Source organism: Mustela nigripes, chromosome 18, assembly GCF_022355385.1.
Source record: "Mustela nigripes isolate SB6536 chromosome 18, MUSNIG.SB6536, whole genome shotgun sequence".
Classification (NCBI taxonomy): Eukaryota; Metazoa; Chordata; class Mammalia; order Carnivora; family Mustelidae; genus Mustela; species Mustela nigripes.
The window spans coordinates 13,427,155-13,444,435 of NC_081574.1; the positions used below are offsets into that span (position 1 = coordinate 13,427,155).

Below are 17,281 nucleotides of genomic sequence, written 5' to 3' on the forward strand. Positions count from 1 at the left end.
AATTTTGACCTAATGTGGCTCGATGGAAAGAATCACCCATGCATTTATTCTGGTCCGTTGTAGGTTAACGAAGCCCTTGTCGTTCGCTGACTGTGTTGGGGATGAGCTGCCGTGGGGCTGGGAAGCAGGCTTTGACCCACAGATTGGCGTCTACTACATCGATCACGTCAACAGTAAGTTTCTCTTTGTTATAAAAGTGATCCCTCCCCAGATCTCGAATTCGACAAAAACATAAACGCTCTCTACCGTGAACTTCTTTATTTTTTTTTTAAAGATTTTATTTATTTATTTGATAGAGAGAGATCACAAGTAGACAGAGAGGCAGGCAGAGAGAGAGAGAGAGAGAGGGAAGCAGACTCCCTGACGAGTAGAGAGCCCGATGTGGGACTCGATCCCAGGACCCTGAGATCATGACCTGAGCCGAAGGCAGTGGCTTAACCCACTGAGCCACCCAGGTGCCCTGAACTTCTTTATTTTAAGACCCACTTTCTTAGTGACTAATATTGCCTGAAATGCCTGTTTTGGAATTTGGGGCCCACATGTATGTTGGGCTTATGGGGGCAGAGATAGAGAAACGAATCTGTCTGAGTGTCCATCTGCCTGGTAGAGGGTGAGTGTTCTGGAGGCACAAAAAGCCCGTATCAATAACAGTGGTCTCTTAGAAACCTAAGGATGTTAAATATATACATGTAAATATAAATATATACATATGTCTATCTATATATATGTTTATGTATAAAATCTGCTCACAGTACTTTTATCAAATTTGAGAAAATATCCTTCCACTGATTCTCTGTCAGAGTCTGTTTTTTATCTGTGCAAATACTCACTTCCCAGGATGACTGGGAAGGGTTCCGGAAACGACGGAACCAGGGCACGCAGGCCTGACATCTGCAGAGGCTGAAGGCATGGGGGGCATGCTGAGTTGGGGGAGGAGGCTTTGAGCCCCCTGGCGATCTGCTGGGAGGCTCCAGTCCCAGTGCAGGGGAGCGGGGCACGCAGGACTCTCTGCCAGCGGTGGAGGGGCTGCTGGGGAGACCACTGAGAGTGGAGAGTGAAGTGTTCCCCACCAATGAGCGGCAGCCAGGGAGCCAGACAAGCGGACAGTTGGGGTGTCTGGTATGGTGGCTGTTTGTTGCAGGCAGCATGGGGAGAGGCTGTAAAGCCGTCCCCTTCTCACACGTAGACGGGATGGAGGGGTCGGAGGAACAAGGACTTGGAGGAATTAAATCAGTTTTTCAGCAAACGCAGATAGCTCCTAATCTGTGGTAGGAGAACAGCAGTGCGCAGAGCGGGAACTAGCATTTATGCACACATTAGTTCAACATAACAAGAAGTAATAGCTTCTGTAAGCTTTACTGGTTTGTAGCATGCAATTAGAAGAAATGTGACTTTTGTGGAGAGATATCTCTCCCCGAAAGCTTGTCCAGATTCCCTGAAGAATTCATCGTCGTGGGTTTTATAGCTTTCATTTTTATATTTTTTAGTAAACCTCTCTTAATTGTATTGTTATTTGAGGGTTTTATTGCTTATCAATGATCGACATCTAAATATTTTTATGTTCTAGTGGAAGGGACAACTTTTGGTAAAATTCCGTTCATTTTGAACAGTTGTAACTCCTTATGTCACTGCAGATAAATAATTCAGTGGAATATCCTGGAATGCGTAACTGTTTAAACTCACTTTCATGCAAGTTTAGCTTTCTTTCCTTAAATAATATTTGCAGAAGCAGAAGCAAACCTCCCTGTCCTGGTTCGACAGAACTAAGCTCTCATGGCACCGAAATGAGAAGCCATTTTAATTCCCTGTTTGCATCTGGCTACCTGCAGACTCTTGGGTTCCTAAAGCCACCTGTCGGACTTTCCTTTCGATCTCAGTGGTAGAGGGCTTCTCCTGGACCCCCAACCCTGACAGCCCTCTGAATAACTTTTTAAAAAAAGTTTTTTTAAAAGATTTTATGAGGGCACCTGGGTGGCTCAGTTGTTAGGCATCTGCTTTCAGCTCAGATCATGATCTCAGGGCCCTGGGATCGAGCCCCGCCTTGGGCTCTCTGCTCAGCAGGGAGCCTGCTTCCCCCTCTCCCACTCCCCTTGCTCGTGTTCTCTCTCTCTCTCTGTCTAATAAATAAATAAATAAATAGACTTAAAAAAAAAGTTTTTATGTATTTATTTGAGAGAGATGGCAAGAGAGCCCACGAGTGGGGAGCATCTGGGGAAACCAACTTGCCACGGAGCAGGGAGCCCAGTGCAGGGCTCCATCCCAGGACCCTGGGATCCTAACCTGAGCTGAAGGCAGACGCCTAACAGACTGAGCCACCCAGGCGCCCCTCTAATAACATTTATGTCCCATCCTCCTCTTTCATTTCTTTACCCATCGTTTTCTGGTTTTAAAAACTTCTCCCACCATTTCTTTATCTAATGGTTCTTTTGTCTTCCTCTTTAAACCCTGGCAACTCTCACAGTGAAACCAAACCAGAGCTACCGAAAGACATAGTAACAGCTCTCTCTTCCCTGCCTCACCCATTGAACTCAAAAAAGTCATTCGTCCCAAACCCCCACCAGCTGTGGCCCCCTCCTTCCCCCTCGCCCGGAAAGCTTGCATGAACTGCGCTATGGACCCTGTTTTCTGTCTTGCCACAGAGCTCACCTGAGACCCCACTGGGGTCACCGGGTCTCCTCTTCCTTTATCTGACAAGAGGACCTTGCTACCAGGGTTTATTTCCTTTTGTTCTTTACTCCTTTGGATTTCATGATACCTTCTGTTGGAATTTTTTTTTTTTTTAAACATACCTGATGGCTCTTGCCTTCTTTCCTTTTGTCTGTCCCTGGTGTTGAGATTTCTGCAGCCCATGGTTCCCGTGGGTTGTGACCTCAGCCACTCCCTGAAGCCGATGGCTGCCACATGTGTCTCTTCAGTCTTGGTTAGGGTTCCAGGTGCATGCGGCTGATTCTAACGAAGAGGCTCTTTCCAGCCTACCCTCACAGGCCCCCACTAGCGTGCCAGGTACTCGGAGACATTGTCCCTGTGCCGTGTGGTTCCTTGGCTTTCTGCCTCCCTTTGTGACAGTTGGTTCCAGTTCCAAACACTCTCTGCCCAGGCCTCTTGGCTTCCCACAGGCCACCTCGGGTGTCCAGTCCTCCACCGGGGTCCCCACCCCAAATTCGAATAAGGTGCCCTGTCCAGGTATTTCTGTAGTACTAGGCACTTAGGGATCTTTAAAAAGCATTTGTCACATTGCATTTAAATCATTTATTTGTATGTTTCCCCCCCTAAATGGTGAGCTTCTTGTGGACAGTGACTGTATCTTCATTTCTTTAACCTTGGCTACCTCGTATTATGATAAACTCTTAAATGTTAGAAGGACGGAAGAACTTTATTGTTTAACTCACACATTGAAAGCTTTGTTTGTTTTTGAAGAAAGTAAAGTTCAAGTATAAATTATGCTTCAGAGCATACCCTTCTGAATATTTAAAAACTTAATTATTTAGAATACAGGTTTTTAAGTCTCCCATTTTGCTTTACTGCAATAATGGTATCCCAGTGGCCCGATGGATTTACTGTGCCCTAAAGTGCCCAAATTCCCCACAGCAAGTAGTTTTCCCACTAAGAAGGATCTGGTCCATTATCTCATTAATCTTAAAGACATTCCTGTGAAGTAGTTTTGGGGAACAAATGGTATTATCTTCTCATAACAGCTGGTCTCCACATATGTTGTCTTGACATTGTATAGTTTCAGCATTATTTTATCTTTATTTACCAAAAAAAAAAAAAGAAAGAAAGAAAGAAGGCAAGCCTGTTTGGCTGTTTAATACCATTTCTGTATAACACTATTAAATACCTAAAGTAAAAGATTTGACCTTGACAATGAGTATTTTCCACCTTAAGTGTTTTATGATAGAATTATTTACTGGGGGTGTAGATAATGGGGGGGGGATATTGTAACTAAAAGTTAATTATGAAGTATTGTTTATAAAGTTTTGATCTTATCACCATAAGCAGAAATTAATGACTTTTTAGGTAGCTGTAGAGTTCTACCTTAATTTTTCCTTCTTTCTTTTGGTAATGGAGGTCTCATTTACATACAAGAAAGTGCATAGCTTTTAAGTATGCATTTCAGTGAATTGTGGCAAATGTAAAAATCTTCTGTAACTGCCCCTCCAGTCAAGAGGCAGAATCATCTGGTCCCCCAGTAAGTTCTCTCCTGTCCCCTCTCGTCCCACCTTCCCCACTGCTACGGTTCTCACTGCTGTCACAGTGGCGTCGTTTTGCCTGTTCTAGAACTTTGTATAAACTGAGTACATTCAATGCTGTGGATGGAATCTTTCACTCGGTTTATTTTTAAAGGACCAGCCTGCTGATACAGTATCGTGGATGAATATTCATAGTACTTTTATCTTGACAAAGAACCCGTATCCAGATCATATAAAGAGCTCCTGAAAATCAACATTAAGAAGACAAACAACCCAATTTAAAAAGGGTCAACCACCTTAGAGACTTCCTCAGCTCTCTCCTTTGTCGTCTTGCCCCCTGATCTCTGGCTCCCCTGGAGCCTCTTCCTGGGATTCTAGCAAGTACGATGCGGCTTTAGCCTCGCCGCACACCACCGAATGCTCCTCAGGACCGCCTGTGTCTCAGGCGGAGCCGAGAGCTCAGGAGGCTGTGGTGTGGGCTGCCGCCGCTCCACCAACCGCCCACCGTTGTTGCCCGCCATGGGGCTGCAGCTCATTCCCGGGCTTCTCCGGGATGGTCGCAGGTGTCCCCTCAGTCCTCTGACAAGAGAGAGTGGGTTTTTGTCCGGGAGTTTTTTCATCGCACCCATTTGCATTACCCATGGGTGTGGGAAACAGGTAAGGGAGGTGTGACACAACAACGAGCTAGGACTTACTGCCCTACGGTTGTTCTGTGAGTCGCCAACTTCCTTCCACAGTCGTCCTTGCTCTACCTTAACTGTGCAGCGGCTTCCTTTGCTTGTCTTATGTGCGCTGTCCTTGGTGGCGGTGGTGGTTCTGTTTCGCTTTGCTGTCCTTGGTTTTTATCTGTAAGCAGTGGGGGAGATTGGATGGTGCACGCTTACTCCATATTACCCACACCGAACTCCTTTGTATTAGTTTTGAATCACCTCACGTCGTGTTTAATTTTGATGAAAATTTCTCAAGTGTGTGTAATATTTCACATGGAGCCGTTTCCTTTAGAAGAAGGGACATAAATTTGGGGCCCTCCTATTTCATCTCTGTCATATTTCATCCTTTATATTTACCTACTAGGATAAACTATGGAAATATAAAGAAAATTTTTAGACACTTAAAATATCTGAGTAAAACCTATGACGGCGGTAATGATACTGATTTTTAGTGAGTGTAACTGACACTCACTAGTGAGTGTAACTGACAGTTGTATCATGAATCTGTGTAATGATCTACATGTTTCATATAGTTGTCACTTCAGAGGTCTAGTCCCAGTCCCAGTGTCCCTTTCTTCCACCTAGATGGAAGGGGACGAAGATAACAGTGCCTTTCTTCCTGTGCCTGGAACCTTCTTCCTTCCTGTAGACTGCTCCTTCTCTCTCCCCTCATTGGCTGTATCTATAGTCCGCACATCTTGTCATTCTCAAAGACAGGACCTCACCCTCATGCCCCCGCACGCTGTCCTCCATCTACAGCACTGTTCCACTTTGCCATCACAAAATGGGGTTCTTCTGTTTTCCCTTTGACTTTATTATTTTTTGATACGTTATGGTCCTCATGACTCCTACATCGAAAAATGTAGAATCATTTTGTCAGTTCTTACAGATTGTTTTACCTATACCGTAATATCAGATTTGCTTCTTTAGGCACTTGTCCGCTATCATTTTCCTAATTCAGACCCTCATTACCTCGTGTCTTTTGTTTCTTTCCCTTAAAAAAAAAAAAAAAAAACCCACTATAAAAGTAATGCATGTGCATAGGAAAAAAGTAGGAAATATAGATCAATAAAAGGAAGGAAAAATACCTGTATTCACACAGCCCAAAGGGAACAAAGTATTCTAAACCTCTTCCAGACTTTTTCATATTGATACATACAGACACACACACACTCAGAGTTTTAAATACATTTTTATATCTCAAGTGGGATTATGGTATATATATGATTTTATAAACTTTTTTCACTTAACATTTAATCTTTTATCAAAAAACTTTCTGCACAATCATATTAACTCTTCCGTAGAGTTAGTAGAGTTATGTAGAGATAGTAGAACCTCACATTTCTGTCAGATAATGTTCCTCAAATACACCTAAGATCCTTTCCTGGCCTTGCCTAGAACCTTTGTGGCACACTATCGCTCGCAAAATGAATTTCATGTTTATTAACCTGGTGTTCAAGAAACCGCAGGCCCATCCCTATTGGAGTAGTGGAAAGAAATGAGACAACAGAGCAGAGTTTGGGAAGAACCGCTGCTGGGCCGGCAGAACAAGCGAGAACAAGTACAAGTGTCCTTTCCGTTCTGAAGGGTGTAGCCACAGCTGCTAGAGACAGTGCTTTGAGCTAATGACCGAGTTAACTAGGCCTGGAGAAGAAGGGGCTTGGGTTGGGCTTGGGGGTTGGGAAAAGGCCTACCTTCCTGGAAGAAGAGAGATCATGTGTTCAAGCCAGAGGTCTAGAGAGGCCACAGAACGCAGGGGTTGTTGAAAGAAATTTGGTGCCACTGAAGGCTGCTGTGTGTATTTGTGGGAGTCAGGGGGGTGGTGTCTGGAAAAGTAAAGCACTGGGTCCTGAGGGGGCTTTGTCTGCCTTCACTGCCTTTCCGTGGAACCTTCCTTTTTTAGCCAGAGAAAACCCAGTGTCTAAACTGCCCTGGCTCTTAGCTTTCCTCCTCTTTTTATCACTTTTTACTGGACAAACTCCTGTTTTTTTTGTTTTTTTTTTTTTTTAACTCGTGGGTCACATTTTCCTCTCTATTTTGTAGGTTCCTTGAAAGGAGGGCCCCACATCCGCACATCTCGTTTCTCCTGTATTGCACGTAGTAGATGGTTGGTACTTGTCTGTAGAAGTCACAAGGGATAATAAGCTCAGCGGTAATTTCTAAGAAGGAAGAAAAGGACAGTTACTCCAGTTTGTGTCACCCATTCTTCCTGAGGACAGCAGCAAGAACAGAAATAGGCCTGACAGACAGGGATCACACTCCTTTTAAGAATAATGTCCTCTTCCACGATAAGCTCTTGTAACTCACAACCTGTTCTCTGTGTATAAAATTCCACACCTGAAACCAATGGAGTGTGAATTCCCTTGAGGTACGGGACATTTCCGCAGACATCATGCAAATTACTGTGTCCTGATATGTTGATTTCCCAAGGTTACCAGGTCTTAATTCAAAAATACCACATTTTCATAATTTTTTTTTAAGCATTTGCACTTAATAAATATTCTTTACAAATCCATTCAACACATGTAGCCAGTGGAGGTGAAGCACAATCCTGCTTTCTGAAGCCTTCTTCTGAGGTGCATCTGGGAACCCTCTTTTGTAGCTCACGTTTGCATTGTACAGCATTTGAGAAATGTAGACGTTCCCATAAAACTCTTGTAACATACAGTGTCTAACCCAGCCTAACAAGAGTGTTTCTGCTGATCTAGCCAAGTAAATGCTGATCATTTGGGTTTTTTTTTTAAGATTTAAAAAAAAATTTATTTCTTTGAGAGAGAGAGCATGAGCAAGGAGCAGAGACAGAGGGAGAAGCAGACCCCCTGCTGAGCTGGGAGACTGACACAGGGCTTGATCGCAGGACCCCAAGATCATGATCTGAGCTGAATGCAGGCACTTAACTGACTGAGCCACCCAGGCGCCCCAATGCGGATCATTTATCATTATTATCATTATTATTATTTATTCATTTCAGTGTCAGTCCGTGTTACTTTCAGTGTTTCGTGGCAATTTAAGTGCTGAACAGGTGTCTTGTGGAAAGTATGCCCGTTCCCCAATATGTAGGGAAAAGACATTTGGATGAAACCTGAAGGTGTTGAGAGAACCAGGAGTGCATACTTTACCATTATAACGTAACTAGCCACAGTTGTCATACGCAGTTGGAATTCGTGTTTTCCCTTGAGCTGTCCGGCTTATTACTTAACATCTCTCACTATAACACACGATCTCGAAACTTAGTGGCTCCAAATACATTTATTATCTCACGGTTCCTGTGTATCATAAATCCAAGCAAGGCTCAGCGGAATCTTCTAGCTCACGGTCTCACAGGCTGATGGTCCTCAAGGTGGTAGGCAGGCCCAACTGGAGAAGGATCCGCTTTCATGCACGCTCACGTGGTTGTTGGCAGGACTCGGTTCGCTGTTGGCTGAGGGCCAGTGGCCCCCCTCGTTCCTTGAATATGGGCCTCTCCCTAGGTCAGCTTACAGCATCGTGCTTGGCTTCAGCAGGAAAGCCACGAAGCACCAGGTGGGAGGGACGCACCAGTTGGCAGTCGCAGCCCTTGGTGCTCTGGTCCCAGGTCCTACCCATCACGTCCTCTCCCTTGTATTCATTGGAAGCAGATCACAAGGGCTAGTCCATACTGAAGGGGCAAGAGCACGAGCAGGGAGGATTATTACTGGTCAGCCACAGTTAGGAAAACTTTTGTAAGACCATAAATTTCCATTTGGTAGAGGATGAATTCTGTACTTTGAGTCGACTTGCAGTTAGATGTTGGAAGCAATATAAATATTACACATTTGGGTCGCCAGAGACCTGAATTGTAACAAATTTCTTAAACTGAGAAGTTTAGGCTCTTATTGGCCGGTATCTGCCCTTTCCCCTTATTTTCCAGAAAGCAAAGCTGCCCCACCGTGATGATGTCCATCAGGGCTGGACGGAACGTCTTATCAGGATTGTTCCCTCCTGCATCTCTAGACATTGATGCCAAGACTTTTTTTTTCTCCTGATGACATGAGATAGGCCTCTTCTGTGTGCTGAAATACTTACATCTTTAAATATGAGTGTTCAAAATACTATGTTAGAAGCAGCTCAGCTTTTGTTCCCAGTGGCTGTGGAGTGAAGGTCCCAGGCCCAACACGGTGGTTGCAGAGTGTCTGACCAACCCAGGCCATTTGGTTAATCACTCAGAACCGTTCTAAGCCCTAAGGGACCCTGGCTTCCCAGCCGAACACATTCAGTTTAGTGTTATCCCTTATCCTTAGAGACCAGGGTAGTTAGACATTTCCAGAACCAGCCCAGGCCCTAGAGATTCTCGTGTCCACATCAGATCACCTTAGATCATTGTCTGGGTGTTGACTTACTGCAGCCTTTGGGGCCAACCAGAAACAACGGAGCTTGGGGTACATTAAGACTGAGACTCCCACGCAGAAACATTTTAAACACAAGATATGTTCCTGGACATTCCAGCAAATTGATAAATTAATTTCCCTATCCTACTTCGTCAGGAGTAGGTTCTCATATTCATACAGGGACCAACCCGTATGACCCAACCTTTTGGATAGTAAGTGATTTAGTTCATAGAGGTGACCAAACGGCAGCGCGAAGCGAAGTGGTCAGCGCCATCAAAACAACTTGTACCGCTCACAGTTCCCAAGGGAAGGGGTGGGCCACCTCTTGGGGCCACAGTGGGAAGCTCCAGGGTCTGTCTGGAGGCAGGAGTGAAAGCGAGAGCACAGGCCAGAGCCTTTGTTGGAGGAATGGGCCAGGCAAGGTGGGCAAGTCCGAGCAAGCTCAGGGCTGCTACTCTGAATAATTTCACGGAGAAGGCAGCTCGTGACCCACTGCAGAAGAGGGCTCTTTGCACTCATTGCAATTTCTATGCAACTTTTAAACCTACCGTTGCATGGGTTCTTCCACAGAAACTCTCACCAGGCTGGGAATTTTTTTTTCCCCTTTAAGAGCTCCCTGGGTGATTCTAGTATCCAACAGACACAACCAAGAACGGTGCCGTAGCGTATTCTCCAAGCAAGACCAGGGTTTGGTTCTTTTTTTTTTTTTTCTGTTTGTTTTGGGTTTTTTGGCTTTGGTTTTGTTTTTGGTTTTGGTTTGTTTTTAGTTTTCAAATCCACTACGGACTGACCGATACTTTTGTAAAATACAATAAAAATGAATTATTCGGAAAATGGGAAAAAAGGATAAAATGCAAACCCGAATACTAGTAGAGTCAACAATATGCAATAACTGTATTGAATTGCCATAAACATTTCAACGTGTTTTCTCATGATTTCTACACTGATTGTGGTGGACGTGTAACAGAGTTGGGGATTTGGGGCCGGCCAGTAGAGATGTTGAGGGGCTCCGATGTCAAGGGCAACATGGCAAGAGTGTCCTGTATTAAGTAAAGGGAAACATGTGCCATGGGAAGTAGATTGGGTTCAGATCACACAGGACCTTGAATGCCGGCATCAATCATTTGGCTTTTATTCTGTAGGTATTGGGGAGCCAGGAAATTCTTGAGAGGAATGGCGGGACCCCGGTGAAGGAAGCTTCCTTTGGCAACGTTGTGTACGATGGCTTCACAGTGAGGATAAATTGTTAACAAGGATCTGAAGTGGGGTGAATGGTGTGGTGAGCCACTGGGTAAAATCAAGCAAGAACTCTATCCGATTTCTGGCGAGGTCACTTCATAAATACTAAGGAACTGCTTGGAGGAGATAAGAATTAAAGCTAGCAACTTTTTTTTTTTTTTTAATAAAGCTTCAATGATCCAAAAAAAAAAAAAATCATTAAATTCTAAAATATAACCACCTAATGTATTTTCAGAAACCACACAGATTGAAGATCCACGAAAACAGTGGAGGGGGGAGCAGGAGAAGATGCTCAAGGACTATCTCTCGGTGGCTCAGGACACTCTCAGGACCCAGAAGGAGCTGTACCACGTGAAAGAACAGAGACTTGCCTTGGCCCTCGATGAATATGTACGATTAAACGACGCCTACAAGGAAAAGTCAAGTTCTCACACCAGCTGTAAGTACAGTGTGACTGCTCAGACTCTGGAAATGGGGACTGAAGTGTAGCTAAGGGAAGGCCAGTTGGGTTTCGGTGGAATTTCATCTTGAGTCCTGCTCCTTCGCGGGCAGAAGCCATGAAGGGGGGGTGAGGGCACCCTGCAGACTACGCGGCTGAACCCCTCGACTCCATTCCAGACTGAAGTCCCCACCCTTCCCCCGCATTTGCAGATAATGAATCCCTTCTAGTTTTTGCTCTTTCCTCCGTGTGATTGTCTTTTACTTATGTATGAGTTCGTTTTCACCTGTTGGGATCCAGGCAGATAATTTGGCCTCCTTTGCTATCCGTGCACGGTATTTTAGCGGGAGGCGCTGGAACTGTTGGCCGGGATGAAGGTTCTGTTGGTCACTCTCTCACATCTCAGAAACTGATCATCTGGAGCTGGTGTATCTAAAGAAGCAGTATGGATGGGCTCAGAAGTTCTAGAAGTTTCTGGGGAACGCATAGCTCTGACAAGCTGCATGTACCGTAGGGTCCTCTAAGAGTTTAGATGGAGACATGAGCTCTGGAGAGCAGTACGCTCCGTGGTCTTTATGACATTCCTCTTTTTTGAGTTTTTATAAAAAAATGAGAAAGGTTTGAAGATTACTTTTTATATCTAGGTGTCTGATGAATGACAATAAAGGAATTCTAAAGTAAGTATCCACAGAAGCATGTAAATCTCGTTTTTAGAGTTTGTAAATTCCAAGCCGAGAACAAGTTCTGCAACTCGGAAAAGTTAATTTTTTTTTCTTTTCTTTTTTCTCTCCAAAAAGTATTCTCAGGCTCTTCATCCAGTACTAAATATGATCCCGATATTTTAAAAGCGGAGATCTCCACTACACGCTTAAGGGTAAGGTATATATTTTTTAATCATGGTTCTCTGTTTAACATATGCATAGAGTCTGAAGGTGGTGGGAGGGACTTCAGGGGGGCGGTCCTATCTTGGTGACCACATGTTCAGTGATGGAGAATCTCGTTATAGAGGCATGTGTCCCGTGACTCGGCAGCTCAGTTATCTACAGTAGGTTAAGCGTATTATATATACCTCGTATGTTAAATATACTTATTTAACATAATATTAATATGACATTTACAATATACTTAGCATATACTGAGTGTATTAAGTCAACGTTTAAGTCTCAGGAACTTCCCTCATCATGCTAAAATGTGCCGGCGCTCAGTGTAGTTGCTTTCCCCAGGACAGCCCAGTAATTACAGGTGCCCACAAATCGTGTTCCCACGTCATTCCTTCTCGAGGGTGAAACTTTACCGGTTTGTCACACTTCCTCATGGATTGATTCCTGATCTTTACCCTAAATCTTTTTGACGGCACTGCTGCTAAGGCCAGAGCTGCTTTATCCTTGATTTTTGGAGTCTTACAGACTGTCATCAAGAAAATACATTCGTGCAGCCAGTACCCAATCATGAACTACGTTTTTCCCATGCCTGCATCATCACTGCCCTTCTCCTTAAAGGTAACACTGGCCTCGGGCAACACTGTAGGCGAATTTTTTGCTTGCCTCTTTTGAATTTTCTAAAACCGGAATGCTGCCCTATGTGTTCTTTCCTGGCCTCTTTTGCACATGTCGAGATTCATCCACATTTGCCTTCATTATGGCAAGTGTCCCACTTTGGTGTACGTACCGTAAATTCTTTATCTCTTGACTATTGATGTAAATTAGGGTTTATTTCACTTTCTGGTCACTAAAACATGTGTCTTGGGGCGCCTAGGTGGCTCAGTAGGTTAGGCCTCTGCCTTCAGCTCAGGTCATGATCTCAGGGTTCTGGGATCGACTCCCACATCGGGCTCTCTGCTCAGCGGGGAGCCTGCTTCCCCTCCTCTCTCTGCCTACTTGCGATCTCTCTCTCTCTGTCAAATGAATAAAATTTTTTAAAAAATGCCTTAATATACATTTCTGTGGTATATATCTTCGGTGCACATAGGCACACATTTTCCTTTGTTATGAAACCAGCAGTGGGATTGCCGTGTTGGGAAATAGACATGCTTCACCGTTAGCAGAGGCTGAGAGAGGGCTTTGGGTCTCTGACTTCCTAATATCTACCCTTAAAGCCTATGTGACTTTCTACAGATAGCTTTTGTCTTCATCCCACAGGTTTTGAATTTTGTATTTTTATTATCAGTTCAAAATATTTTCTAGCTCTTTATGATTTCTCATATAAAGGTTTTAATTTTTAAACAGTTGGGGATTTTCTTATCTCTTTTTTTTTTCCAGGATTTCAGCAGAATTTCCCACTGTGTATTTCTCAGTTCTAAAACTTCTGTTGGATTATTTTTTATCTCTGCTTCCTTGCCCAAATTCTGTGCATGGATTTGTAATTTTTTGAATAAAATAATCACAGTTAGCTGTAAATTCTGTAAATTCATGTCTTTATCAATGCAGTGTCCTGATCTCCTATCTGTTGGTTTCTTCAATTTGGTCTGTTTTTTTTCTTTCATGACCTTTGGTCAAGCCTCTTAGAGCTGCTCACTTTTTATTAAGAGCCCTATGTTCTGTATGAAGAAGTGTAAGGGTAATTTGAGGTTTGGGATAATCTTATCATCCTTCTGGGAGAATTTAGTGTTGCTGCTTAAGGGCAGTTAGGCCAGGGGCAGGTAACTGTGATTCAGTCATGGTTCAAGCTGAAATCTGGGCTTCATTCCTTTTCAAAGAGTAGGTTTCTTTCCAGTTTACCTTTTCTTTTAGGGCAGAGGTGTTCAAAATCCCACCGGAACTTTGGGGATACTTTTTGAGAGCTTCCTGCTCCATGGAAGCCAAATTCCAAATATCTCCCCTGAATCTCTCAGCTTTGTGGGACCGCCAGTAGCTAGCTCTCTGTACCTGTGGATTCAGTCACTGTGTTCTCCCAACTTGTCAGCTTCTCTGTTGTACACTTGAATGCCTCCAAGGAAAAAGAACACCAAGTTTGGATCCTGACTACGGGCTTTCCTTACCTTTTGGGTTTTTGACACAAGTTCTTGCTGCTGTAGTAGTTCTCCAGCGTCTTCCTATAGATGTTTTGTTTTCTTTTCTTTTGCACAACTTCTCTGTTTGCTCTCAGAGGAAGAGCATGAGAAAAGTGTGTAGTTTTGGAAGCTAAGCCTCTCTTTGGATTTCTTGGTTTAATTTATGAAAACATTAGTAGAAGCGTTCTGTGTCTTTCCACCAGAAACAAGAAAGTCCTTCCCTCCAGAGGAGGCTCTAAGAGAGTCCTAGCTAGCTGTAATGGAAGATCAGAAGTGACACTCTCTTTGTCTCTTTCATTAGTGAATAGGTACTTATTTAACACTTCCTGTCAGGGTAAATGCCTTTTTAAAAATGCTCCCATAGCAAAGTGGCCCTCATGGTCTATGTTGCTGTTGTCGTGGTTTGAACACTGGAGCAGATGGTGCCTTCACTCTGCTGTTTGTGCACATTTTGGCCAGGTAACACTTTCAGGACACCCCAGCCATTCAGAAGTGGATGGGTAACTTGTCAGAGTCTCATAGATTTAGCTAAGCTGACCTTTAAAATAATAAAGTTATTATTAATAACTTTTTTTTATTATTAATATAAGTTATTCTTGGCTTCCCCACCCTGTCAAAATCCCTGTGTTGGCCAGTCCATTTCACAAATTAATGCCACAGAAATAATAACTCACGATTGAACTAATAATTCTTCATTGCTTTGGTGTCTTGAGTACTTACCTGCATTTTGGTCACTAACAATTTTTCAGGCACAAACACTAACTTCATCTTCATTATTTTGATGTCACAGTATTCATAGATGTCCTTCATTTGTTTTACTGAATTGGAGCTAGTTGGTCAAGTATTGAGGAACTAGGTATTTAGGAACATCTGTCTAAAGCATCTGTTTTATAGTGTGGTCATAAGTATGGGTGATAATTAGGTTTTCTTTTCCTTGGTCAAACTGGATAATAGTACTTCCGACAGCTTATTTCTCATTTTTGAAATGGTGAAATAAATAAGCCAATGCTTTTTATTAATATACTCATAACTTTTAGTGGTGGTATTTAATTTCACGAGAAAATGTTTCTTAGGAAGAAGAATGTAAAAGCTTTTTACTGTAAACTTTATTATTTCTACAGCGAAGTCCATTATTTCTCAGTAAGCTGGGGGAAAAACTATTTCATTTATTCATAATGGGTACTTAGACCATAGATAAGGAATGGAATGTCTCATACAAACTAAAACTTAAATTCAGCTGATATTTTTAAAAATTCATACTCCATGCAAACATTCATGATAAAAACTCTCAACAAAGTGGGTTTAGAGGAAACACACCTCAACACAATAAAGGCCATATATGGAAAACCCACAGTTTAGCTTCATACTCAGTGGTGAAAACTGAGAGCTTTCCCCTAAGGTCAGGAACAAGACAAGGATATCCGCTCTTACCACTTTTATTCAACATAGTACTGGAAGTCCTAGCCGGAGCAATTGGACAACAAGAAGAAATAAAAGTCATCCAAACTGGTAAGGAAGAAGTCAGACTTTCACTATTTGCAGATCACATAATAGTACATATAGAAAACCCCACAGACTCTATCAATAAACTGCTCAAACTCAGAAGTGAATTCAGTAAGGTCTCAATACAAAATCAATATGCAGAAATCTATTGCATTTCTGTACACTGATAATGAAGCATCAGAAAGAGAAATTAAGGAATCAATCCCATTTACAATTGCACCAAAAATAATTAAAATACCTAGGAATAAACTTAACCAAAGAGGTAAAAGACCTGTATTTTGAAAACTGTAAAACATGATGAAATAAATTAAAGACAACAGAAAGATGTGGAAAGACATTCCATGTTCATGGATTGGAAAGAGCAAATACTGTTAAAATGTCTATACTACCCAAAGTAGTCTACCCATTTAATTCAATCCCTATCAAAATACCATCAACTTTTTTCACAGAACTAGAAGAAACAATCCTAAAATGTATATGGAACCACAAGAGACTCCAAATTGCCAAAGCAATCTTGAAAAAGAAAAATGGAACTAGAGGTATCACAACTCCAGACTTTAAGTTATGTTACAAAGCTATGATAATCAAAACAGTATGGCACTGGCACAAAAATGGACACACGGATCAATGGAACAGAATGGAAAGCCCAGAAATAAACCCACAGTTATGCAGTCAATTTATAATTAAAGAAGTAAGACCATGCAATGGGAAAAAGACAGTCTCTTCAACAAGCAATGTCGGGAAAACTGGACCACTTTCTTACAGCATACATAAAAATAAACTCGAAAATAAACTCGAAATGAATTAGATATGAATATGAGACTTGAAACCATAAAAATCCTAGAAGAGAACATAGGCAGTAACTTCTTTGACACCAGCTGTAGACATGTCTCTTGGGGCAAGGGAAACAAAAGCAAAAATAAACATCGGAACTTCATCAAAATAAGAAGTTTCTGCACAGCAAAGGAAACAGGCAAGGAAACTAAAAAGACAACGTACTGAGTGGGAGAAGATACTTGCAGATGACATATCTGATAAAGGATTAGTATCCAAAATATACAAAGAACTTACACAACCCGGGGTGCCTAGGTAGCTCAGTTGAGTATTGCGCTCTTGATTTTGACTCAGGTTATGATCTCGGGGTTATGAGATCAAGCCCCATGTCAGGCTCCATGCTCTGTGGGTAGTCTGCTTCTTTCCCTTTCTCCTTCTTTCTCTCCCCCCACTCACATACATGCTCTCCCTCTCTCTCTCTCTCAAATTAAAAAAAAAAAAAAAAAAAAATGCAATTCAACACTAAAAACCAAACAGTCCAATTAAAAAATGGACAGAAGACATGAACAAACATTTCTCCAAAGAAGACATACAGATGGCCAGCAGACATAGGAAAAGAGACTCAACATCACAGATCATCAGGGAAATGCAAATCAAAACTACAATGAGATAGCACCTTACACCGGTCAGAATGGCTAAAATAAAAAACTCAAGGAGCATCAGTATTGGCGAGGATGTGGAGAAAAAGGAACCCTCATGCGCTGTTGGTGGGAAAGCAAACTGGTGCAGCCACTGGAAGACGCTATGGAGGTTCCTCAAAAAATTACAAATAGGTTCTGTGCCTGCTGGTGGTGGCCGCATCACTGTGGGGTGGAGGTGTGGCACTGGCGGCTGCGGCCTCTGGGCTGGGCTGAACTGCAGTCTGGGCAGAAGCTGGGGAGCTGAGCCAGAGCCAAGACCAGTATAGTGGTCGCAGTTGGACCGACCTTCGCTGCTGCAGGATTTGCAAGCTATCATGTTTTGCAGGCCATGAAGCATAGGGAGCCTCAAGTAAAACAGGTTTTTCACAATCTACCAAAACCTGCTTTCTG

At 42.8% G+C, this 17,281-nt stretch overlaps 1 protein-coding gene across 1 annotated transcript in view; it reads left to right on the forward strand.

Annotated features, from left to right (window-relative positions):
• WWC2 (WW and C2 domain containing 2) overlaps positions 1-17,281 on the forward strand; it is a 203,847-nt gene that overhangs the window by 95,445 nt on the left and 91,121 nt on the right. Inside the window, exons 2-4 of the mRNA XM_059384357.1 lie at positions 64-173; positions 10,721-10,924; positions 11,722-11,798. Of these exons, the coding sequence (XP_059240340.1) occupies positions 64-173; positions 10,721-10,924; positions 11,722-11,798 (391 nt within the window). The remainder of the gene's footprint in view (positions 1-63; positions 174-10,720; positions 10,925-11,721; positions 11,799-17,281) is intronic.